The 23,514-nt window shown below is 44.3% G+C and overlaps 1 protein-coding gene across 4 annotated transcripts in view; it reads left to right on the top strand.

Annotated features, from left to right (window-relative positions):
- The window catches only part of LOC117056251 (multidrug resistance-associated protein 6-like), a 42,138-nt gene that overhangs the window by 9,862 nt on the left and 8,762 nt on the right, over window positions 1-23,514 (top strand). For all 4 annotated transcript variants that reach the window (XR_004427717.1, XR_004427718.1, XM_033166433.1 and 1 more), the window contains 19 exons: window positions 268-329; window positions 1,094-1,225; window positions 6,916-7,119; window positions 7,216-7,393; window positions 8,466-8,627; window positions 10,277-10,369; window positions 10,459-10,662; window positions 10,762-10,908; window positions 11,681-11,768; window positions 13,863-13,932; window positions 14,859-14,985; window positions 15,544-15,720; window positions 17,247-17,414; window positions 19,510-19,690; window positions 19,855-19,915; window positions 20,816-20,903; window positions 21,199-21,406; window positions 22,114-22,424; window positions 22,932-23,131. Coding sequence is in view for 2 of the 4 variants with exons in the window: in XM_033166433.1 (XP_033022324.1) it covers window positions 268-329; window positions 1,094-1,225; window positions 6,916-7,119; window positions 7,216-7,393; window positions 8,466-8,627; window positions 10,277-10,369; window positions 10,459-10,662; window positions 10,762-10,908; window positions 11,681-11,768; window positions 13,863-13,932; window positions 14,859-14,985; window positions 15,544-15,720; window positions 17,247-17,414; window positions 19,510-19,690; window positions 19,855-19,915; window positions 20,816-20,903; window positions 21,199-21,406; window positions 22,114-22,424; window positions 22,932-23,131 (2,861 nt within the window). In the remaining 2 variants the exon portion in view is untranslated. The remainder of the gene's footprint in view (window positions 1-267; window positions 330-1,093; window positions 1,226-6,915; window positions 7,120-7,215; window positions 7,394-8,465; window positions 8,628-10,276; window positions 10,370-10,458; window positions 10,663-10,761; window positions 10,909-11,680; window positions 11,769-13,862; window positions 13,933-14,858; window positions 14,986-15,543; window positions 15,721-17,246; window positions 17,415-19,509; window positions 19,691-19,854; window positions 19,916-20,815; window positions 20,904-21,198; window positions 21,407-22,113; window positions 22,425-22,931; window positions 23,132-23,514) is intronic.

The following is a 23,514-nucleotide window of genomic DNA, read 5'->3' as shown; positions in this document are numbered from 1 at the left end:
GATAAGTGCGAATTTCTAAAGGTAGCTGTGTTTTGGTTCCCACGTTGTTTTGGAAAAGTACAGATTAGGCTTTAAATGTATACCGAATTGACTTTCTCCTCCATCCCTAGTTAGGACCCTTTATGCTGTTGCTAGTGATGGACATTTTTGAACCAGAAACCATTGCAGACCCCAGTTAGGTATCTTCTTCCCACTGCACCAAATATTGTATACATGTGTATGTAGACCTGAAAGCTGTCCTTTCCCTCCCCTTTCAAACATTTGCAGAACCCGTGTCCTGAAGCTGGGGCCTCTTTTGCTTCCAAAATCACATTTTGGTGGTTTGCTGGGTAAGAAAATAAGCAACGTTGCATCATGTGGCTAACATAATTACCAATCCGGCTCGCAATGCCAGTGGTCACCAAGGCATCTTGTGACAAAGATTTGTGCACTCTGCGAAGAAGGTCTTCCTTTTGTCTGTCCTTGACCCTCAGGTGGCTAATATGCCAAATTTTCTTCCAGAAAGTTTACCAGGTCATCTTCTCAGTCTTCATAATATATATATCAGGGAGCCCTAACCTTTTAGATTTTTGAGTGAGTGCCATGAGTGCCACTTATGCTGGTCACTTATCCTCCGCTACGTACCCCACCATCATCAACTGCCCCCTCTGAAAATGAGAGAATGGCAATATTTCATGAACACTCACACTTCCAAGTGATCAGGGTAAAAAAGTCAGACCCAGTAGAATTAATGTGAGCCATGAAAAGCACATAGAACTAAAACAGGGAGTGTGGAGGAGTGTCACTCTTCGAATATCCTCCTTCATGTACTTTTCAGGAATGAAGAGCAGCCCTAAGTGAAACCTGTAACCTAACCCTTACATTTTTCTTTATCAATGACACCATTGCCAGTGTCACCAAAGGAGGAAACCAACTATAAGGCCTGGTAGCCTAAAAGCAGGAGACACCAGCATGGAACTCGTAGATTGCCCACCACGCTCTCTCAAAATTCCAAATGTGTGCACTGGTGGGGGGGAAATGTTGATGACCACCCCCACCCCAGACTAGATAATCTATTCCGCTCGATTGATTGAGAACGCCCTCTGTTTCATAGGTTGCTCTGGAAGGGATATCGGCAGCCATTACAAGCAGAAGACCTGTGGTCACTTGCGAGAGAAAATTCCTCTGAAGATATTGTTACCAAGATTGAAGATGCATGGAATGAGCGTTGTGCAAGAGCCAAGCAGTAAGTGTCTTTTGTGTGTATGCATAAGAACAACTACCAAGGAAGGAAAGAAGGAAGGAAGGAAACTGCTAGTCCTTCACATTTCCAGAAGAGCAGGTATCTTCAGAGGAGGGATCTGGCTGCCCCCTGTTGAGAACAGGACATTGTGGCTCTCTGGAAGTTGTTAGACTACAATTCCTATCAGCCTTGACCATTGGCCATGCTGGCTGTGGGACTGGTGGGAATTGGAGTCCAACAGCAACTGGAGGGCAACAGGTTTCCCATCCCTAATGTAGGTGACCCCTGAGTCTGGTGTTAGGCAGCAGCTAAAGACATTCAGTTCACATTTTCAAGACAGACATACTGTATATACTTGAGTATAAGCCTAGTTTTTCAGCACATTTTTTGTGCTGAAAAAGCTGGCCTCGGCTTATACTCGAGTGAGGCGGCCGGCGGGGGCGGCAAGAAAGTGGCCCTTTCTCTCCGCTCGTGCCGCCACCCGCTCTCCCCAGTCAACCATTCCTTAAGAAGCGTACAAAAACGGCGGTTCTTTACTCTCCCCAGGCAGCTTGTTCCATTCCTGAATTGCTCGCATAAATGCAAACTTGGCAAAGGAGGAAGAGGAAGGAGGAGCCCAAAGGGCTGCTTTCGGGCTGCTCGTTCCACCTCCTCCTCCACAGCGGCAAAGGTGAACCGGCTTATACTCGAGTCAATAAGCCTTCCCATGTTTTTGTAGGAAAATTAGGTGCCTCGGTTTATATTCAGGTCGGCTTATGCTCGGGTATATACGGTACCCAGTTCACACTTGCCAAAACAATGCATGAACTACAACACAAGCATCCTTTGAAATTTGCACTTCTCTGAATGTTGCAGTGCAGTTCTCCAGTAACGTGTAAAAAATGCACATGCTAGGGTAAATAAAGGTAAAGGTAAAGGGACCCCTGACAGTTAAGTCCAGTCGCAAATGACTCTGGGGTTGCGGCGCTCATCTCACTTTACAGGCCGAGGGAGCCGGTGTTTGTCCGCTCTGCAGACAGTCTTTCCGGGTCATGTGGCCAGCATGACTAAGCCACTTTTGGCACAGCAGAACATCAACACCAGAGCAGCACACAGAAATGCTGTTGGAGCGGTACTTATTTATCTACTTGCACTTTTTGGCGTGCTTTCGAACTGCTAGGTTGGCAGGAGCTGGGACCGAGCAACGGGAGCTCACCCCATCGCGGGGATTCGAACCGCCGACCTTTTGATTGGCAAGCCCAAGGCTCAGTGGTTTAGACCACAGCGTCACCCGCGTCCCCGCTAGGGTAAATACCATACAGCAATTCATTATATTACAGGAAAATGTTTTGTAAAAATGTGCGTGTTAGGGGGAAATTACGTACAAAAATCTGCGTATAAGGAGAAGTCTGTGTTAAAATGCTGGTGGGTTTTTCATGAGTGTTTTTTAAAAATAATAGTAATTGCAAATCTGTGTGGAAATGTGGAGAACTGAACTTAAGGGGTGGGGTTTAGAAACTGGGAGAAGTCAAAATTGACTGATTTGTCCATTCCTAGCAGCAGCAGCAGCCAAGATTGCTGACCTGCTCACAGATTCACTGAAAATGATACTTCTGGGAGAGCAGTGGTTGCTATTGCCCATTGGGAGCTGTAGGGCGAAAGGCAGGGAGTCCAATAGTAGGTGGAACCAGAGCCAATGACAGGCAGAGCCAACGAATTCTAGTTATGTCAATCTTACTTCAAGTTAAACCAGAATGGAGATCAGGAATAAGGAGGTGGAAATTAAATGAAGCTCTAATATATGATGAAAAAATTTTGGAAGGGGCGAAAAAAGAATTAGTGGAATTCTTTAAGCTAAATAATGATAAAGAAACCGACCAAACAACAGTTTGGGATGCAGGAAAAGCATTTATGAGAGGTTACTTTATAAAACAAAATATTAGGATAAAAAAGAGAAAGAAAAAGAGAAAAATAGAATAATTGAAGACCTAAACAGAAAAGAAAAAGAGCTACATAAGAATCCGAAAAATGAGAAATTAATAAAAGAGATCAATATGCTAAGAACAGAATATAAAACCAAGATAGAGCAGGAGATGGATTGGAATCTTAAAATCTGGAAACAAAACCAATTTGAGTTTGCAAACAAACCAAGCAAGTTTCTTGCTTGGCAACTGAAAAAACGAAAAAATGAAAAAACAATAAATAGGCTAAAGATAGGAGATAAGTATATAACCAAACCACAGATGATAATCGAAAACTTCATAAGATATTATGAAGAATTATACAAGAAAAAGGAGGAAGACGGAAATGAGATAAACAACTATCTAGAAAAGTATAAGTTAGAAGTTAACATAGAGGAAAAAGCGAAAGAATTAGACACCCCGATAACAACACAAGAGATAAAAAATGTTATGAAAAAGTGCAAACCCAGGAAGTCACCAGGCCCTGATGGACTACCAACAGAATATTATAAAAAAATGGAGGAAATATTAATTGGCCCTTTAAAAGATTTAATGAACCAGGCACTAACAAAAGGAAGCATACCAGACTCCTGGAAAGAAGCGTATGTTACGCTTCTCCCAAAACAGGATGCGGACCTCGATCTGATGAAAAATTATAGACCAATCTCCCTCCTGAACAGTGATTACAAATTATTTGCAGGAGTAATCGCAAATAGATTAAGGGAAGTAATCAAGGACATAATTCACCCTAATCAAACAGGATTCATACCAGGCAGACAACTCTCCAGCAATACCAGGAATATAATAGACATACTCGAATACCTAGAGTTCAAAATAGACAAGAAAGCTGCACTACTGTTGTTGGATGCCGAAAAGGCATTCGACAACGTCTCCTGGGAGTTTATGAGAAAGCAAATTGAAAAAATTGGATTTAAAGAAAATTTGAGGAGAGCTATAGACGCAATTTACAAACAGCAGAGAGCGAGGTTAATAATAAATGGGAACGTAACAGACAGCTTCCCAATAACCAAAGGGACCAGACAAGGGTGCCCGCTTTCGCCCCTACTATTCGTTTTGGTGCTGGAAGTTCTGTTGAATAATATTAGAAAGGAAAAGAATTTGAAAGGGATAGTGATCGGAAAGAACATCTATAAAGTGAGGGCATTCGCCGACGATCTAATAATTACAACACAGGACCCAAAAGAGAATATACCTATAGCATTAAATATCATCAAGGAATATGGCAAAGTGGCGGGCTTAAAAATAAACTATCAAAAAACCACTCTAATGACCAAAAATTTAGATAAAAAAGAAAAAGAAGAATTACATCAATTAACAGGATTAGAAATAAAAAACAAGGCCAAATATCTAGGATTATATATTACACCTAAAAGCATTAATTTATTTGAAAACAATTATAAAAAGGCATGGAAAGAAATAAAAACAAATATGGAGGGCTGGAACAAACTGCACCTCTCATTATGGGGAAGAATATCGGTGATTAAGATGAATGTCCTCCCCAAGATGATATTTTTATTCCAGACAATACCAATCTTGGGGGGCGTGAAATGTTTCAAAGAATGGAAAAAAGATCTGGCAAAATTTGTTTGGAACGGGAAAAGACCAAGAATTAAGTTTGAATTGTTAACCGATAGGAGAGAAAGAGGGGGATTCGCCATGCCGAATTTAGAACTATATCATGCGGCCGCAGCCTTAAATTGGCTAAAGGAGTGGATAACTCTAAAAGATCCTGAACTACTGGATTTGGAAGGGGTGGAAAACAGATATGGTTGGCACTCCTACCTCCTGTACGATAAGGTGAAGGTCCACAGGGGATTTCTTAACCATCTAGTTCGGAAATCTTTATATTTAATTTGGATAAAATATAGAGGAATATTAGAACCGAAAATCCCACTGTGGGCCTCACCTTTGGATGTAATAAAAATTAAAAAATTAAATATGGAGGGGGGAAGAGCCACTTATCGTATGTTATTAGAAGAGAAAGAGGGTGAACTACATCTGAAAAAATATGAAGATATCAAAGAACATCTCAATGATTGGCTGCAGTACTTTCAAATTCATCAAAGATTTATAATTGATAAAAAAAATGGTATAGCAAAAGAAAAATCTAAATTTGAAAAGGAAGTAATCCAAAGCAAGGGGAAACACATTTCTCGTATTTACAACATACTGCTAGAATGGGATTTGAAGGAGGAGGAGGTCAAATCAGTGATGGTGAGATGGGCCCAGGATTTTGGATATAATATATTAATGGAGCATTGGGAAAGATTGTGGCAAGTGGACATAAAATTTACCGCTTGCTACAATCTAAGAGAGCACATATTGAAAATGATGTACAGGTGGCACCTCTCACCAGAAAAAATAGCAAAAATGTACAGAAATGGGTCCCCTTTGTGTTGGAGGTGTGAAAAAGAAATCGGGTCATACAAACATATGTGGTGGACTTGTTCTGAAATAAAAAATTATTGGAGCCAGATTTACGAAGAACTTAAAAAATTGACAAAGAGTACTTTCAAAAAAAGACCGGAAATGTTTATGATTAGTATTTTGCCAGAGGAAATTAAAAAGGAAAAAAGAATACTATGTATGTATGGCACTACTGCAGCGAGAATACTAGTGGCCAGAAATTGGAAAAGCAAAATTGTACCATCTATAGCTGAATGGCAAAATCTAATGATAGAGTATTTACAGTTAGCTAAGACAACGGGTAAAATAAGAGGACAGACTAACCAAAAGGTCTGTAGGGAATGGAGGAGATTTAAAGAATATTTAAGGGAATGTGGCTTAAACGGAATCCTGGAAGCAGACTTTGATTGAACCTTAGTAAGTAAATGAAAAATATTGAGATATTTATAAGAGAAATAAGAGAGAAACAAAAATGTATGTTATGTTAAAGAAAGATTTGACAAAAAATACAAAGAGGATAATTGGAAGTGTCGAGAGTGAATGATATCAAATGGAGTAAGAGGGTATGTAAGGTATGTGAGAATAAATGAGTGTTTGTAAGATGTGTGTTGTATGTAGGAAGGTATATGTATGTATGATGGTATATGTGTAAACTGTCTGATATTGGATGATATTGTTTGATAAAGTTTTATTTGTTATGATTTTAATCAATAAAGAGACATTTAAAAAAAAAAAAGAATTCTAGTTATGTCCCCATTCTTCTCCCTGCTGAATTCTACACGGACTAAGGAGGAGGCAGCTGGCTGCCATTGCCGCCCCCTGGTCTGGCTGTAGGTAAGGATACAGGTAGGTGGGGGCTGACTGAAGTTGGTGGGGCACTGCCCCATTTGCCCAAATGGACCACCCTCTGCTTCTGAAGAAGGCTACAAGGATTTGGATAATAGGAATTCAGAATTCATATATCAAAGGATGTCATATAGAGGAGGGTGAAAGGTTGTTTTCTCCTACTCCAGAGAAGCGGACACGGGGCAATGGATTCAAACTACAAGAAAGAAGATTCCACCTAAACATTAGGAAGAACTTCCTGACAGTAAGAGCTGTCCGACAGTGGAATTTGCTGCCAAGGAGTGTGGTGGAGTCTCCTTCTTTGGAGGTCTTTAAGCGGAGGCTTGACAGTCATCTGCCAGGAATGCTTTGATGGTGTTTCCTGCTTGGCAGGGGGTTGGACTGGATGGCCCTTGTGGTCTCTTCCAACTCTATGATTCTATGATTCTAGATGCACTGAGTACATGGAAGGCTAGAGCTCTCTGTTTCCTTGTTGATCAGAATCGCAGACTCCGCGAAATTTAAAAGAGAGCGTGCAAGTAGTGAAAACGCTGAGGAAACCACCGTCCTGCTTCAGCCTGAACATAGCAAAAGCAAGCCGCTCCTGAAAGCTTTCTGGAACGTGTTTGGGACCTATTTTCTTTTCGGGACTCTTGGCTTAGTCCTCGGTGACGTCTTCTTGTTTTTGATCCCAAAGACACTGAGGTACGTGGAGAACTAAAGACTGCGTACTGGAGCATTGCTGTGACGGCTCCTCTCTCATTCCAGATGGGTTGTTGACAATGCTTTCTCCTTTTGCAGTCTCTTCCTAGATTTCATCACTGATCCAGAGGCTCCTTATTGGAAAGGTTATTTCTATGCTACGCTGATGTTCCTCTTAGCCTGTCTTGAGACACTGTTGGAGCAGCAATACATGTATATGTGCCTTGTGCTGGGAGTGAGGCTGAAGACTGCTGTTACAGGCCTTGTTTATCGGAAGGTAAACCCTGCTGTTCGTTGGCTGATCTCCTTTGTTTTCCTTCCATCTCATTGCTGCTGTGAACTGGCTCCAGGAAGACTGACGGGCAAAGCCTGTTTCCACACTGTACATTTGCTGTGAAACAGCCATGTTTTCTTCGTGGCCCTTTTATGGACATCTGCATGACATCGTGGTTAAAAATATCTCTCCAAGGTTTCCCCTGTTGCTTTTTCAGCTCTCAGAAAACCAGACCTTTTTAAACACAGTGGAACAGCAGCCCAATTTCCCCATGTGTAGAGATGGTCTATTGCACCACTATTCCATCACTTTTCTGGCTGGTTCTGAGCTCCCTTGCTAAGGGCAGTATTATAGAAGGTGGGGCATATGGTTGGCCAGAATCACCCTTCCTATAGAAAAGGGTTCTTTCTTTTCTCCTGCCATTTTGGAGCACTCATTGAGAAAATGAGTGTCTTGTCAAAATAATAATAATAATAATAATAATTGTTGTTGTTGTTGTTGTTGTTGTTGTTGTTGTTATTTGTACCCCGCCCATCTGGCTGGATTTCCCCAGCCACTCTGGGCGGCTTCCAACAGAAATCAAATACAAAAATAGCACACATTAAAAACTTCCCTAAAAAGGGCTGCCTTCAGGTATTTTCTGAATGTCAGGTAGTTGTTTATTTCCTTGACCTGTGATGACTGTGTTCTAGTCCAGACACCTCTTTGAGTTGGTCTACCTTAGTAACAGGTTTGCCATGACCTACCCAGGATGGCTTCACAACCCACCTGTGGGTCCTGATCCACTTGTCCGGTGTTTCCCAAACTTGGGTTTCCAGCTGTTTTTGGATTCCAACTCCCATCATCCCTAGCTAGCAGGACCAGTTGTCATTGTACAAAGGTAAAGTTCACATTCGCTACTCTGCCTGCTTTTGTCTCTGGCTGAAAAGGATTCCCCACCTCTGCCTTAGGACAAACAGGTTGAAAGATTTTCATAAAATGAATTCAGAGTCCTTTATCTTGGGATGCCGGTCACTGTCTTTTTCCAAACCTTAGTCAATTTGTAGCCTTGTGGGTTTCATTTTCTCTCCTGCAGATCTTAGCCATGTCAGATGCAGCTAAGAAGGCGACGACGGAGGGGGAAATTGTAAACTTGGTCTCTGTTGACGTGCAGAAGCTAACAGATCTCATTACGTATTTTAATGGGACTTGGCTCGCCCCCATCCGGATTATCATCTGCTTCGTCTTCCTTTGGCAGGTAAAAGATTCCCGCCTGCCTCTTAGATCTTTGGCATGTCATATAGGACTTCAAAAGCCAAGGAGACAAGTTGTGTTGCATACAGGCGCACACGCCAGAATACCATACAATAAAAGAAAAACAATCCAGCCACTCCTAAAAAGAAGCCATCTAATTTTAATTACCCTTTGTGAGTGTGTGTTGAGACTAGTGTACTGTACAAAGGGTTTTGGTGTGTGTGTTTTCTGCTCCACCCTCTTTTGCCACTGGCCTCACACATATAATAATAATAATAATAATAATAATAATAATAATAATAATAATAATAATAATTTTATTTATTTATTTATTTATACATACATACATACATACCCCGCCCGTCTGGCTGGTTTTCCCGAGCCACTTTGGGTGACTTCCAACAAAATATTAAAAATACATTAGAACATCAGTCATTAAAAACTTCCCTAAACTGGGCTGCCTTCAGATGTCTTCTAAACAAAGGGGAAAGGACTAGTGGCGAAAGACGTGCCTTCTCTGCTTTGCCGAATTCATGCAAATTCAACCCTGCTCAGCTGACCACTATATGTCTCTGTTAATACATAAGAAGCAGCGCAAGGAGTTTTAACTAAGCAATAAATTGCTAAGTGAAGGCCTTGGATAGGAAATATGTTCTTTGATTCTCTTTTAGTACACTCGGTCCAACGCAATTCTTCAAAATGTATGGTTCAAAGGTCAGGCGGGTTGAGTAATGTATATGAGTTGTCTGTTATTTTGGAGGGGAAGGAAACAAGACTCTTAGTATTCATAAGGGAGGCATTTGGTAGCATGCAAGTGCAACCTGCAACAAAACGTTGCAGCATGTCAACTCCTAGTAGAAATGCTTTTATTCAGGTTTCTAGCCAGCCGTACCTTCCCCCTCGACTCTGTAAGCTGTAAGGTAAGGATGGGGAACCTGCTGCCCTCCAGATGTCCTTGGACTTCAACTCCCATCAGGCCCTGCTGTCATGGGCAATGGTAAGGGATGATGGGAGTTGGAGTCCTCCTACTTCTGGAGTGCCACAGGGGTTCTCACTCCTGCTGTAAAGGGCTGCAGCAGGGCATTTCCTCACCCCCCTTCCTTTTCCAGTTGATGCTGAACATTCTGTGACAAGTCAGAATGCTTATTCCTCACTGGGCTGGGGGTTTGTTGTTGCCCACTTTTGGCTCCAGGTTTGCACGGAGGTGGGTCATTGCTGTTTCTGCAGAAGGGTCTCAGCCTACAGCATCTTAGAACCACCCAATCAGCATGAAAGAGGAGTTTTACAGCTGCTGACTGGAGTGTAAGGAAGTGAGTCAGACACTGAGGGTCAGCTCCTAGGGTCACCCTGGAGAAGGCAAGTGGGAAGAACACCAGGGGAATGTTGCCCTGCATGTTCCAAAGCACAGTATTTAGGAACACTGCTTCCCTGCAAATTCTGCTAACTTTGGTCATGGTCTCTGAATGCAACTTAAGTCTCTGAATGGCTCACAAAGTCATTTTAGTAACTTTCGTTATTAATTTACCCCAACTCTCATATCCTTTTCTGACAACTGAATAAATGTAAGGGTGATGGTGACAGAACATGTAATGGGTGAGTGGGTGTCCATGTTCCTTTCACTTAATATTGCTTTTGATTTTTGCATCCTGTTAGCTCCTCGGGCCATACGCTTTGACGGCCATTGCTGTGTTTTTATTCCTCTTGCCGCTGAACTTTGCAATCAGCAAAAAGAGAAGCCAGTTCCAGGTATGAGTCGCTGCTCGCAAATAATTAGCAAGCTTTCAGTTCCGCGCTTGAAACCAAATCTTGGGCTCCGTTATTGTTATGTTTCTCAGGAGGCTCAGATGAAATATAAGGACAGCCGTGCGAAGCTCACCGGCGCCATTCTCAGAGACATCAGGATCCTAAAACTGCATGGTTGGGAAGACAACTTCATGGTCAAGGCGCTGGGTGTCCGGACTCAAGAACTTCAAGCGCTTAAGGCATCACAGTTCCTCTTCTCTGTGTCTCTTGTTTCTTTCCACTCATCAACATTCCTGGTGAGTAGGGTGGGGGTGGGGTGGGGGTGGTGCGTTTTAGACAGCTGAACAAACTGTTGTATCTTCTTCACCTGTTTCCCCCTTGTTCCTTCTCTGCAGATTGCATTCATCATGTTCGCAGTCTACACGCTGGCAGATGAGGGAAACATCCTGGATGTGCAGAAAGCCTTTGTGTCTCTGACCCTGATCAACATTCTCAACAGGGCTCATTCTTTTCTCCCCTTCTCCATCAATGCTGTTGTGCAGGTGAGCCCCAGAAGTCGACTTTCAGTTTGCATGAGGTGCTGTAGCTCCCGTTCTTGGTGATCTGAGCTAACTTCTTAGAATGTAAGAGGAGTCCTGCTGGATCAGGCCAGCTGTTGTTGGGACTACAACTCCCATCATCCCTAGCTAACAGGACCAGTGGTCAGGGATGATGGGAATTGTAGTCCCAAAACAGCTGGAGGGACAAGTTTGGCCATCACTGCTATAGCATACTATGTACAGAACACCGGACCAGAAGGAAAAGAGATAGAAAGGGAAAGTAATAAATAATAATAATAAAGTTAATAATAATAATAAAGTAATAATAATAAAGTTAATAATAATAATAATAATAATAATAATAATAATAATAATAATAATAATAATGTGAAACCCAGGCTCCTTCTGGCCCTACTTTTATAGTCAGCATGACCTTGACAGAAAGAGATAAGAGAACCAGTTCAGCTTCTCCGAAGGAATAACCCAAACACCAGGAACCTTCTCCTTGCTTCTTTCACACGGAGAAGCTTCCAGAACCCTCTTGAATTAATTAGAATAGGAAAGATCTCTACACATCAGAGCAATACTTTCTGCACTAAGAAATGCAAACTGACCATGCCCAGCATGATGTGTGCACAGTAGCACTTTTCCCAACTTGTGATTCCCAGAAACTGGTATTCAGAGCAGTTCTACACAGTGGAGGTGAAACAGAGCCACCATGATTCGGCTGTGTGTGTTACACCATGGTTATGTGTGTGTGTGTCCTTTGTTCCAGGCAAAAGTTTCCATGAACCGTTTAGCTGCCTTTCTTTGCCTTGAGGAGTTGGATCAAACGGAAACGGACTCTGGTTCTTTGGACTGCAGTAAGTATCTGCTTATGGGTGGTTTCCTTTTGAGCATAGGAAGCTGCCCTATACTGGGTCAGGCCACTGGACCATCTAGATCAGCATTCTTGGCACTGGCTGGCAGCAGCTCTCCAGGATTTCAGGCAGGGAGCCTCTCCTAGCCCCACCTGGGGATGCCAAGGGTTGAACCCAGGCAGAACCTTCTGCATGCAAAGCGGATGGTCTGCCACTGAGCTCCTACGTTCGAGTGCCGAACCCTCCCATTTTTATCCTCACAACAGTGGCATACTGTTATGCAGCAAGATAGAGTGAGCTATCTCTGCTGGCTAGAGATCTGGGGGAGCAATGCGATTCGGTACACATCAGAAAGCAAATCTACCTAGTTCACAGTTTCTGAAGCAATACACAAATGAAAATACAGCCATCTTTCAAAAATCAGATTTCTCCGAAGTCCACAGTGCAGTTCTCTAGCCAAATATGGTATACAAAAATGTACACACTGTGGTAAAGTATGCATAAAAATGCATGTGTTGGTGGAAATAGCGTACAAAATGCAAAATACTGGGGGGAAATAGAAATATTACTATTATAATATTTACATTTATTTACATCCCACCTTTCTCCCAGGAGCTGAACTCATACGAGGGAAAATGTGCTTTGCAAAAAAAATTAATGTGTATATTAGGCAAAATTGTATATAAAATGTGTACATTAGGAGAAATTCACACTAAAATTCTGAGCAATTTCCATGAGGACTTTATTTTAAAAAATTACACATTGCCGTGGAATTGTGGAGAAGTGAAAATTAAGATCGAGAAAATGAGAAATTGATGTATTTTTCCATCGCTAGCCAGACCTGAGCCGGAATGTCTCAGAAGGCATTTACCTGAGAAAATGTGCAGTGAGTAAATAAGGTAGTGTAGGGAACCATATTCAGTCCTAGGGCCACATTCCCTCCTGGGCGACCTTTTGAGGGCCACATGCCAGGGGTGAGCAGGGCCAGAGGAAAAAGTGGGCAGAGCAAGGGAAGTACATTTTACCTTCTGCACATAAGAAGAGAATGCCAGATCAGCCAAGGGCCTGTCTAGTCCAGCATCCTGTTCTCACAGTGGCCAACCAGGTGCCCACGGGAAGCCCACAAGCAGGACCTGAGCACAAGAGCTCCAGCAACTGGCATTCAGAAGCATTGCTGCCTCCCAACTGCGAAGGCAGAGCTACAGGAGGCCAGTTTTATCCCATTCTCACACACTCTCTATCCTCCACCCAGGCAAGCACAAGCCATTACCAGACTTCTATACACCTTCCAGCCAGGGAGGAACATTCAGACAGGGTGTGATAGATAGATAGATGTCTTTATTTGGCTATAAGCCCACAACAGGAGTAAAATGAGTAAAATAAAATAAAATACATTCAGATTGCAAGGCAAACACGTTATGAACATCGACACAGCAATTAAAGGACTAATACACCCAGTCTTCTCAGTTTTACAGGTAAAATGATGACAATAATATTACAAGGCCATTTAAGCTGGAATTATTGAATAATATAATATCAATATTCTTGGAGTGTTCCATGGCGCCTTTTATATGAGATAACTGAAATCAAGAATCTAGCAACCTGTAATGTTCTTTGGGGGGATCGTATCTTGCAACAAGCAAGCCAATTGTATTTCAGAAGGATTGTCAGCAATTTCCAAAATAACTGGGTTCAAAATTCTGGTCCAGGGTAAGATATATAATGGGCATTTAAGTAATATGTGATGGAGCGACTCTATAGCAGGGTGTGAAACAGGGCCAACTGAGGGGTGTGGCATGTAGAGAGAGGGTGTGGCCTGTAGAGAGTGCCAGGGGCCAGATAGAGAGGCATAAAGGGCCACATTTGAGGCCCCCTGAAGTTCCCCATCCGTAAAATAAGGGGGAAAGCGGATGTGTTTTTTTTATGATTTGGAAAGGCAAAATTATTTTTCCTTTAATGCTCTTGATTTTCTATATTGTATCTAAGGTTAGCATATGTTCCCATTATAACAACCTCGCTAGTATAGCAAGTGATGTAGAAAGCCACCAATTGTACCAAGAAACATATAATAAGTGCTCCTCTGCCTTTCTTCCTCAGTGCAGGATTGTGTTATGGTAAGGGAAGGGACCTTCAGCTGGTGCAGAGAGAGCCCTCCCTGCCTTAAAAGGTAAATGGCCACGAGCAAATTGGGTCTCTTCTTCTAAAGATGAGCTCTTATCCTGATTTTATCTTGATTATGGATTGTGCTGGTGGACAGTCCACAAAAGCAAATGAACTGAGCTGTTGGGGTTTCTTAATCCTTCCAATAAACTGGCTGCAGTGGCGGAGGAAGCCTCTTCGCTGCCCAGGGTGGCGGCGCGGAGGCACCCCCCTGCATCGTGACGTCACGACGCACATGGATGCACAGCGCATGCCCGGAATTTCCAGACATGCGTAGTGCATCCGGGCTGGCGCTGCTGTTCCCGCGGCAAGCCAGTGAGCGAGCGGCGGGTCGTGGGGCTGCCCCGTCCGTACTGCTTTATCGACGGGGCAGCCCCACGACCCGCAGCTCGCTCACCAGCTTGCTCAGTTGCCGCGGGAACAGCAGCGCCAACTCGGATGCACTACGCATGCCCAGAAATCCGAGCCGGCACTGCTGGTCCTGTGCAAGCCAGTGAGCGAGTGGTGGCTCGTGGGGCTGTCCCGTCCGTAAAGAAGCACAGACGGGGTGCCGGGTTGCGGGGGAGTGGCGGGAGGGGCCAGGGAGTGTCACGCCCCCTCCCCTGGAAACCGGGGCACCCCGCCCCCTACGCCCCGCCCTTGCTACGCCACTGACTGGCTATGATTATTATCTGCTGCAATTCCTGCATTGCAGAGGGGTTGGTCTAGATGAACGTTGGGGGTCTCTTCCAATTTTCCGATTCTATAATTCTGTACAACAGCAACACCTTGAAGAGCACACATCGCCTCTGCCACCCTCCCACCCCCTCTTGGTTAGCTGACTTACTAACAACAGAATTAACTCTTTAAATTGCACACCGGATTATCTCTGCTGTTGCACTTCCAACAGCATGTACCAGAAGTTCACTGGAGTATATGTTACTATTCATGCAGGATTAATCTAGCGATACCTCAGGGCAGTCTGTGTGCTGTGGTTGGCCAGGTCGGAGCAGGAAAATCCTCACTACTCTCAGCATTGCTTGGAGAGCTGCACAAAACAGAAGGCACTCTGGCTATGAAGGTAGAAGCTTCTTCTTTTTCCCCTATCCTAAGCAAGCTTTTAGTTTTTGGTCACATCCACACTGTGCATTTAAAACACCTGGCTTCCCCCCAAATAATCCTGGGAACTGTAGTTGACCCCTCGCAGAGCTACAGTTTCCAGAACCTTTAGATTACAGTTCCTGGGATTCTTTGGAGAAAACCATATGCTTTAAATGTGTGTTAAACCTACTTTAAATGTATTGTGTGTATGAAACCAGAGTCTAATGTATATACAGTGGTACCTCGGGTTAAGAACTTAATTCGTTCTGGAGGTCCGTTCTTAACCTGAAACTGTTCTTAACCTGAGGTACCACTTTAGCTAATGGGGCCTCCCGCTGCTGCCACGCGATTTCTGTTCTCATCCTGAAGCAAAGTTCTTAACCCGAGGTAATATTTCTGGGTTAGCGGAGTCTGTAACCTGAAGCGTCTGTAACCCGAGGTACCACTGTATGGTTAACAATAGCTGCTTTCTGAGCTACATCCTTTCTTACCCTCATTTTTTGAAAGCTGGTGATCATCTCTTAATTTAATTTCACAGGGCACAGTAGCGTTTGTTCCCCAGAAACCCTGGATACAAAATATGTCAGTGGAAGACAATATCACGTTCGGACAGAAGATGGATAGGAGGTGGTACAACAGAGTGGTCGAAGCCTGTGCGCTGGAGCCAGACCTGGAGAGCTTCCCTGCTGGAAGTCAGTCAGAAATCGGAGAGAAGGTTCTTGGTTCATTATTTGTCTGACCAAGAGTTAATTTTGAAAAATGACGATGATACCTGATTGTTTGGGGTGTTCTACAGGTGTTTTAGTGCCCGCCTCCAAATGGGACTCATTTTTTGTATTTTATAGTCCTATTGTGGTGTGTGTTGCACGATGTTCCATTTTGATTTTTATTCTGTGCAATGCTGTTGTCAGGATGCTGTCAGTGGCTCCCGGCTGGTTGCCCAGGAAAATATATAAAGACAAGGGAAAGTTGCTTACAGTCCTTCTATAGCCTCTCTCTGTAAAGATTGGGGGGGGGGGGAAGTCATTTGGATAATGACATTGTCCCAAGTGAATCTCCATCACCCACTTCCTCTCCCACTTCCTCATTCATCATTCTCATCATCTCCTCTACGGGTCCTACTACGTGCCCTCTGACTTTGAGTTCTTTGCTCTCCTACTTTTAAGGCTCGCCGGGTTCTAGGAGATGGAGGGTTTGGAATGCTTTCTAATGACAACGTGTCAGCCAGCTGTTGCTCTGGCTCTCCCAACTTTCCCCCTCATCTGCCTCTGAGCTGCAACGTCCCTCAAACCCCTGCTGTAAATCTATACCGTCTTCCTCCTCCTCCTCCCTGGAGGGGTCAGGATGGGGAGGCGGTCTCCACCATTCCTCCTCTGCCCAGTCCCTGACAGCTGTGGGTTTATCTTTGACAAAGAGAAAGTGGGGTGCAGGTTGTGACAATATTTCCAGGATCATAGAAGTGTATCCAGCTAAGCTCTGCTTGGAGCCATTGAAATGAAAGAACCTGAGTTAGGCATGACCGCTAACTTCAGTGGGTCTACTCTGAGTCGGACTAGCAATGGATGTAACCCATAGGAAGTTGCATTATAACGAGTCAGACCATTGGTTTGTCTTGCTCAGTGTTGTTTATGCCAGGAGTAAACAAAAGATGGGTCAAGATTTAATTTAAGGTAGACATTGCAAGTAGTTGTGGGTGAAGAAATTGAGCTTGGCTCGCATTTTATTGTAAGCTTATTTGTTTCGTATTTCCCAAAATAGTGTGTGAGCAAAAAATGCAGCTGTTCCTCAAAATCCTCACTTCTCCAAATTCTGGGATGCAGATCTCCAGCCAAAGCACATATTGATGGAGATGCTTGGAATCTGTGTGTCTCTAAGTAGAACTGGGTTATGTCCCCATCTGAAACCTTCGAGGGCCACTGCCAATCATTGCAGACAATACTGAAGTAGATGGACTGATGGTCTGACTCTTTGCAAGGCAGCTTCTTATATAAAGCTGATGTTTGGATGGCCTGGCCTTGCATAGGATGGATGTATTCGGGGCTGAGTTTCCTAAACCCAGAAGACTTTTCAGCACAATGCTTAAGTGATTTCCTAGCCAGTCTGAGGTTTTGCAGATGCAGGAAACTGGGAAAACCAATTTCAGCCTCACTTATGAAAAACCCTTTCCAGGAACTCTGTGATATGGGATGTGTGTATTTGTTGTGGATGATTTTGTGTGTGTGTGTGTGTGTGTTGCAACAGGGCATAAACATTTCTGGAGGACAGAAGCAGAGGCTCAGTCTGGCTCGGGCTGTTTACAAGAAGGCTTCAATTTACCTTCTGGACGACCTCCTTTCTGCTGTGGATTCTCAGGTTGGCCAGCACATTTTTGAGCAGGTCATTGGACCAAACGGCTTATTAAAAAACAAGGTACTAATTGCTCCCTCTCTCTTTAAGCCCTTAATGGGTGCTTTTTCTTTCATGACATTAAAGCATCCAGTATGTAGTCCTAAAATCATCCAGCTGAAACATAAGGTCAGAGTTTCAAAAGAGGAACACAGCCATTTAGTGCTAAAATGATGAAGATGGAGCGAAGTTAAACTAGAATCCGCTGTTTATTGGTGCTTGAAACTGGGCATGGAAGATGTACACACACATAATGCAAACTGATGCATGCCTAATATTGTTTCTGAACGGTGCACATGAATTTTAAACTTGAGAATTGTTTTGCTAGATCAAACCAAGAGTCCATCTCATCCAGCATTTTGTCTCCCAGCAGCCAACAGCTACTACAGTTCCCATCATCCTTGATCACTGGCCATGTTGGTTGGGACTGATGGGAGTTGGAGTCCAAAATGTCTGGATGACACCAGTTTGGGGAATTCTCCCTTCTTCCCTCTAGTTGGCACTTGACAAAGACAGAGGCCTTTTTGGTGGTGGCTCCCTGCTTGGGGAATGCTCTTCTTGGGGAAGCACACTGGATGCCATCATTGTTTGTTTTTAGGTGCTAGACTTTTGATCTTTAATTGGGAGGGCAGTTAGATATGCCAATGGGCTCCAATGGGCTTAGTAGTGCTCATCATTAAGTGGGATGTGTAGGATTCAGTCTCTCTCTTTCTACACACACACACACACACACACACACTTGGATGAGTACTTTAGGGGTTATATTCAACTAAGTTCTATTCAGAGCAACCCATTGAAACAAATGAACGTGACTAAGTTAGGTCCATTATTTTCAGTGGATCTTCTCCAAGTAAAACTAAGTTGAATACCACCCCCGCCCCCTTCCCCAGGTCTTGTTTTATTGTTGTTTTAATATTTGGTTTCATTGTTTCTCGTTTGATGACATAAGTTGCTTTGAGACACTTTGCTGTAAAAGGCGATGTCAGGGAACTGCCACCAGGCCCGCTGAGGGGAACGGAGGGTCCAGTAGCATACAGAGAGCCCCGACACCAATTCAGCAGCAGCACCTCTTCCAGCGGGGAAAGCCACCACACCTCCAGTGGGGAGGAAGGGGAAGGAACCAGCCAGGCAGGGAGAGGGCTCAGAGATGCCACTGAGAGCCCCAGCGCCTCTCCTAGCCGGGAGCCCCAAGCAGGGAGCCTGGATGGGAGAGGGCTTGGAGATGTTGCTGAGACTCTGTGCTCTACCTCGACTGGCTGGTCAGGAGGGAGGCACGCCATTTCCGGCGCCCCAGTTGCACAGAGAGGTGAAATGCAAGGAGGGTAGGAGGAGAATTGGGGTGCCGAAGTTATTATGCTGGGGGAGAAGCCGAAAGGGGCCACTCCCGGATTCTGCCAGCGACTGAGACAGACATGCTTTTTGTAGCTCTGCACTGTAAATAGTTTGCACATTAAAACTGCCAAAAGACTGTTTAGGCTCCTGCTCCGTTACTCATGAAACACCATCACGCGAACCTTACAGGTGACAAATAAAATTGATAAGTATTATTATTATCATCATTACACCAACAACAGTTGAGATGCACAGAAAGGTAAATAAGACGATGAGCTGTGGAGTAATGGGGAACGTTAACCATTTGTGAACTTACCCTGCTCTGTTACTCTTGGCTAGCCAGTACGCAGCAGTTGCCTCAACTTGTACCCGATGTGGGACCTTGTTAACTTCGCAGGCTGAAGGAGGAGTTTCTCTTCGAAACCGGGATCACCGGGCTCCAGTCCTGTTTGTTACACCTGCTCCTTGCGTCAGAGATAATGAAAACATATCATTTATTGTAATATTGTACTTATTTTGATGATTCTGGAGTACCACTTGTATGCACTGTATGTCTTGTAATAGCGGATACATTGTGACGAATGCATTTGTTGTACTTTGCTTGCCATATATTGTGACTTTGTGTGTTGGCCTGAACCCCTGTTTTGTTTTGTTTTCTATTTGTGTCTGTTACTATTGTCAGCACAGGAAGATGTAATATCTGGCAGCAGGAAATCTGTTTCTATGGTACAGTGGAATCAAAGAGAACAGACACCACAAAGTGATGGATTGTTTCTTTTCATTCCAGACTCGTGTTCTAGTGACCAACACAATCCATATTTTGCCCAAAGTGGATAACATCATTGTTGTAATGAACGGAACGATCTCTGAAAAAGGTTCTTACCATGAACTTGTGCAGAGACAATGGGCTTTTGCAGACTTCTTGAGGTCACACGACACAGATGAGAAAGAGGACCAGGATTTACAAGGTACTGCAAGTCACAAGGGATCATAATGCTATGGGACATCAGTAAAGAATCGGCCCTTGAAGTGTTTGTTAATCTCAGGCATTTCCCATGTTATTTATTATTTGGGCTATAACAAAACCTGTCTCACACACATGCAGAAATTTTGAAACTTCTTAATTGCACAGGTACAGGAAGTGTTGAAATGGTCACCAAAGGACACATGACCTGCCACGGAAAACTTGGAGGGTAAGTAATTGAGATAGTAAGTTATAGAAACTGCAAACTGCACTTATCTGTGAGTAAGCTCCACTCAATCCAATGGGACTTACTTCTGAGTAGCCATAGTTAGGACTGCAACCTCACGTCACATCCACACATACATTGAACACATCCTTGTATCACTTACCGGTAAACAACCATGGCTTCCTACAAAGAGTCCTGGAAACCGTGTTTGTTAAGGCTGCTGTCCTCACAGAGCTGCAGTTCCCAGCACCCTTAATGAACTATGGTTCCCAGGATTCTCCATGTTTTAAGTGTGTGGTGTAGATGTGACCTCAGCCATGAACGTGAGGTGAAACCTGAAAGCTTTTAAAGCTCAGCAAGAGCCCTTTCACTTATATATATTCAGTATATTTTCACTCTGATAGTGCAGAAGAGCATCCATGCTATTTTTTTAAAGGGAGAAAATACCATCTGGGAAGTAGGAATCTTGGAGAATTCTGACAAGAATGGAGAAAGGAATAGAAATTGCTAGTATTCGCTTATTTCTCTTGTATCCAGGATGAAAATCAGTCTAGCAAATACATTCGGTTTTTATGGTTGTTGTTGCTGCTCTTAGTCTGCAAAAGTTATGTCAGCGATGACATTTATCCCCATTAGCATTCCTTTTAATTGAAATGAATGGGGTGGGATAGCACAATGTCAATGAATGGGCAGTGAGATGAATAATGCAGAAGGCAAACTGCAGTGGAAAGGAAACAGGGCTGCATAGCTGGTATTCCGTCAGTGTAGCTGGGGCTTCCACCAAACCCTATGGACCCTTAGCCAGTGGAATTTGAGAATAGGATTGTGCTCCAAGTAAAGCTTTTTGGACTGTGATAACCCAATACATGAAATCAACCCATCTTGCTGCTTCTTTCTATCAAGGTCTTACAAGTCTTTGGAAAAGAGAGGTTGCAAGGCAACAGATGGAGCAGAATTCACGACAGAAGGCGAGAAACAGCAAACTGGGAGGGTAATTTGAAATGACTTTAGTTTTGTATAATAACACAGTTTTCTATCACAACTCCCTGGGAAGAGGGATTGATTGTTAGGCCACTCTGAGAAACATAGCTCTGGGTGGGGAAAGGTGTGGGGTCTCCTCTCAGCACCCTTAACAAACTACAGCTCCCAGGATTCTTTGGGAGAAGCCATAGCTGTTTGAAGTGGCATCATAGTTTAATGTATGATGTGGGTGTGTCCATAAAAGACAGCTTCCTGCCTTCCTAGCTTAGCCAACTCGAGCTTTTCTATCCCCTTTGTCTCTCTAGGCAAAGACTTCAGTCTACCTGACCTACCTGAGAGTGGCGGGGTCTTTCCTCTGGGCTTACATTCTGCTTTTGTTTATCTGCCAACAAGCTGCATCCTTTTGCCAAGGTTACTGGCTCAGCCTGTGGGCCAACGACCCCATTTACAATGGAACGCAGCAGCATACCGAGCTCCGAATCAGCGTTTACTTTTTCCTTGGATTCGCCCAAGGTTTGTTCAACCCTGCAGTCTCCCTGGGTCCTTTCTGCAAGTTCCTTGAGGCTTCACTACTCGGCTCCTGAGACTTTCCCTAGGTCACTTTCCCCTCTGTCTCTGGTTATCAATGTCTCTGGTGTAATTTGATTGTTTTGTTTCATAGTATTTTGCTTTAACCTGCTATTGTGAGCTAACTAGGAAGGCCCTCATTATCTTATCTATCTAGTTAACCAGCCCAGGCCACCTTAATATTGATAATAAAAGAAAGTATCTCTCATCTATTATTATCAATTTATTTATCCCCCTTTGTATATTAGTATATTGCCTTTTCTTCCAAGCAGCTCAAGGTGGTGTGTGTGGTTTTCACTGCCTCATGATTATAAAAGAGCTGGAAGGAGCCACAAGGATCATCTAATCCAAACCCCTGCAATGCAGGAATCTTTCACCCAGTGTGGGGCTTGAACCCACAACCCTGGGCTTGAGAGTCTCATGCTCTACCAACTGAGCTATCCCTCAGGGGTAAAACACAGTACCTCCCTGTCTCATACAGCCCTAATTCACCCTCACAACAACCCTGTGAGGTAGGTTGGGCTGAGAGACAACGACTGGCCCAAGGGCACCCCACTGAGCTACGTGGCCGAGCGGGGATTCGAACCCTGCCCTCCCAGGCCATAGTTCAACACTCTTAACCGTTACGCCACACTGGCTCTCTTGCCTTGCAGCCATTGGGAAGTTTGGATCGATAGCCTCCGTCTTCTTGGCCGGGACTGTGGCCTCCCACGAGCTCTTCCGCAGGCTCCTACACGATGTCCTCCGGTTGCCGATGTCGTTCTTTGAACGGACGCCTAGCGGCGACCTGCTCAACCGCTTCTCCAAAGAAATGGACGCCATTGATTCCATCATCCCAGACAAGCTGAAGTCCTTGCTGGGTTTCTTGTTCATTCTGCTAGAGATCTACGTGGTTATCGTCATGGCCACTCCGATAGCCGTGGTGGCTATAGTCCCCCTGACAGCCTTGTATGCTGTGTTCCAGGTACCCATTACCTCCCTCTGCCATGTTTGTGGGCCAGTTCATGGTTGTAATTAGAGGTGAATGTGCAACCTGCTCCCCTCATTAGAATACTATTATTTTACCTCTTGCCCAGAACCAGGACCCAAGGCAGCTTACAAAAATTAAAACAAACAGAAAGCTTTAATAAAAAAAAACCCCATAAAATATCATCATCATTATTATTTATTTATTAAGTTTGTATGCTGCCCTATGCCCGTAGATCTCAGTTCGCAACACAGCGACTGAACAGCAATAAGACTATATTGGAATTTAAACAATTCCTTACTTTCCTGAGCCACTGTGATAAGGATGGACTTGGGCGCTCTGCTTCAGTGTTCCCTTGCAGATACTTTACTGCAGCAGCTCCCACAATCCCTTGCTTGCTGGGTTTGTTGGGAGTTGGAGTCCAACAAGGTCCAGAGGACACCAGCTTGGGAAAGGCTGCTCTGCTTCCGCAATGTCTCTTTCTTCTTCCTTCTGAATCCTCAGAGCTTCTTCGTCACCACCTCCTGCCAGCTGAAACGCCTGGAGGCTGCCAGCCGCTCGCCCATCTATTCCCACATTTCGGAGACCTTCCAAGGGAGCGTTGTCATCCGTGCATACAAGGAAAAGCGGCGTTTTATTCTGGGGAATGACCTTAAGGTGGATGAAAACCACAGGGCGTCTTTCCCGGGCGTGGTGGCTGACAGGTATGACGTTGCCGCTTCTGAGAAGGAAAGAGAATGCCATGCTCCGAGCTTTTACGGTTGGGCTCAGAATGGCTGTCCTCTTGGGTGTGGGTGGCTCTGGGGTCTAAACCACTGAGCCTCTTGGGCTTGCCGATCGGAAGGTTGGCGGTTCGAACCCCCACGACGGGGTGAGCTCCCGTTGCTGTGTCCCGGTTCCTACCAACCTAGCAGTTCAAAAGCACGGCAGTTCAAGTAGATAAATAGGTACCGCTGTGGCAGGAAGGTAAACGGCGTTTCCGTGCGCTCTGGTTTCCGTCACGGTGCCTCGTTGCGCCAGAAGCGGTTTAGTCATGCTGGCCGCATGACCTGGAAAGCTGTCTGTGGACACACGCCGGCGCCCACAG

Source organism: Lacerta agilis, chromosome 13 (genome assembly GCF_009819535.1).
Source record: "Lacerta agilis isolate rLacAgi1 chromosome 13, rLacAgi1.pri, whole genome shotgun sequence".
Taxonomy (NCBI): Eukaryota; Metazoa; Chordata; class Lepidosauria; order Squamata; family Lacertidae; genus Lacerta; species Lacerta agilis.
The sequence above is the reverse complement of the archived record's forward strand: the minus strand, read 5'-3'. Positions and strand labels throughout refer to the sequence as shown.